At 51.0% G+C, this 1,232-nt stretch overlaps 1 protein-coding gene across 2 annotated transcripts in view; it reads left to right on the top strand.

Moving 5' to 3' along the window:
- Positions 1-1,005: 1,005 nt before the first annotated feature.
- The window catches only part of LOC100943429 (keratin-associated protein 4-12), a 561-nt gene continuing 334 nt past the window's right edge, over positions 1,006-1,232 (top strand). For both annotated transcript variants that reach the window (XM_012802965.1, XM_012802966.1), the window contains exon 1: positions 1,006-1,224. In XM_012802965.1, coding sequence (XP_012658419.1) covers positions 1,006-1,224 — 219 coding nt within the window. The remainder of the gene's footprint in view (positions 1,225-1,232) is intronic.

Consider the following 1,232-nt stretch of genomic DNA (forward strand, 5'->3'; position numbering starts at 1 on the left):
CCTGTGGCTCAAGTGGCTAAGGTGCCAGCCACATACACCTAAGGTGGCGGGTTCAAATCCAGCCCAGGCCCACCAAAAACAACAATGACAGCTGCAACCAAAAAATAACTGGGCATTGTGGCGGGTGCCTGTGGTCTCAGCTACTTGGGAGGCTGAGGCAGGAAACTCGCTTGAGCCCAGGAGTTGGATGTTGCTGTGAGCTGTGATGCCATGGCACTCTACCCAAGGGGATAGCTTGAGGCTCTGTCTCAAAAAAAAAAAGAAGTTATGTCTTCCAGACACTAAGTGAACAGCGATAGAGACATGTGAAAAGTGTACAAGTCAGCAAAGCAGTAACAGAAGAAAGTGAATATCTTGTAGTTACTCCATCTATGTAGGGAAGTTGCCTGCCAGGGTTTCAGGACATAGAACACAACCCAAAGTTTGAAACATCTAGGGAAAGCCACTGCATCAGTCTAGAGGCCATCAAGGTCACACACATAGAGCTCTCTCCTTCCTCTTTGCTCAAACTCAAGTCACAGAACAGGCCCTTTTCCCCTTGTCCCAGGCCAGGTGCCCACTAAGCAGGTAAGTTTTCCTCCCAGGGTCACTGGAAGAAATGCATACCAAGGAGGATGACTAACCAACCCCATCCCGGTAGGGGAGGGGAAGCAAGAAATGGGACTCCACATGAGGAGGGTCCCATGAGAGCCCTCTGCAGAGGGAGAGGAAGGAAATGTGGTCTAGGAGATGCCATCAAAGTGTGAATCAGGAGGAAAGGCAGGTGGGAGAGAACCTATTACATCTAGACAAGAAAATTGTGTTCCCAACAAATGTAAGCCATTAAATGGGCAAATATAATTATGTAATCTGATGGTTACTTGGCTATTCAGTAAACACAAACAAGGAAAATGTGTTGGCAACAGGAAAATAGGGCAGTATATAAGAGGCTGAGGCCTAGGGAGACTTCAAACTCCAGAACCTCATTCTCCTAGAAACCCACCCAGAACTCCATTCTCTGACACCATGGTCAGCTCCTGTTGTGGCTCCATCTGCTCTGACCAGGGCTGTGGCCAGGAGACCTGCTGCCAACCTAGCTGCTGCCAGACCACCTGCTGCAGGACCACCTGCTGCCGCCCCAGCTGCTGTGTGTCCAGCTGCTGCAGGCCCCAGTGCTGCCAGTCTGTGTGCTGCCAGCCCAGCTGCTGCCGCCCTAGTTGCTGTGTGTCCAGCTGTTGCCGTCCAGTCTGCTG

The sequence above is a fragment of the Otolemur garnettii genome, unplaced genomic scaffold (assembly GCF_000181295.1).
Source record: "Otolemur garnettii isolate 467f Iridium unplaced genomic scaffold, OtoGar3 scaffold00018, whole genome shotgun sequence".
NCBI lineage: Eukaryota > Metazoa > Chordata > Mammalia > Primates > Galagidae > Otolemur > Otolemur garnettii.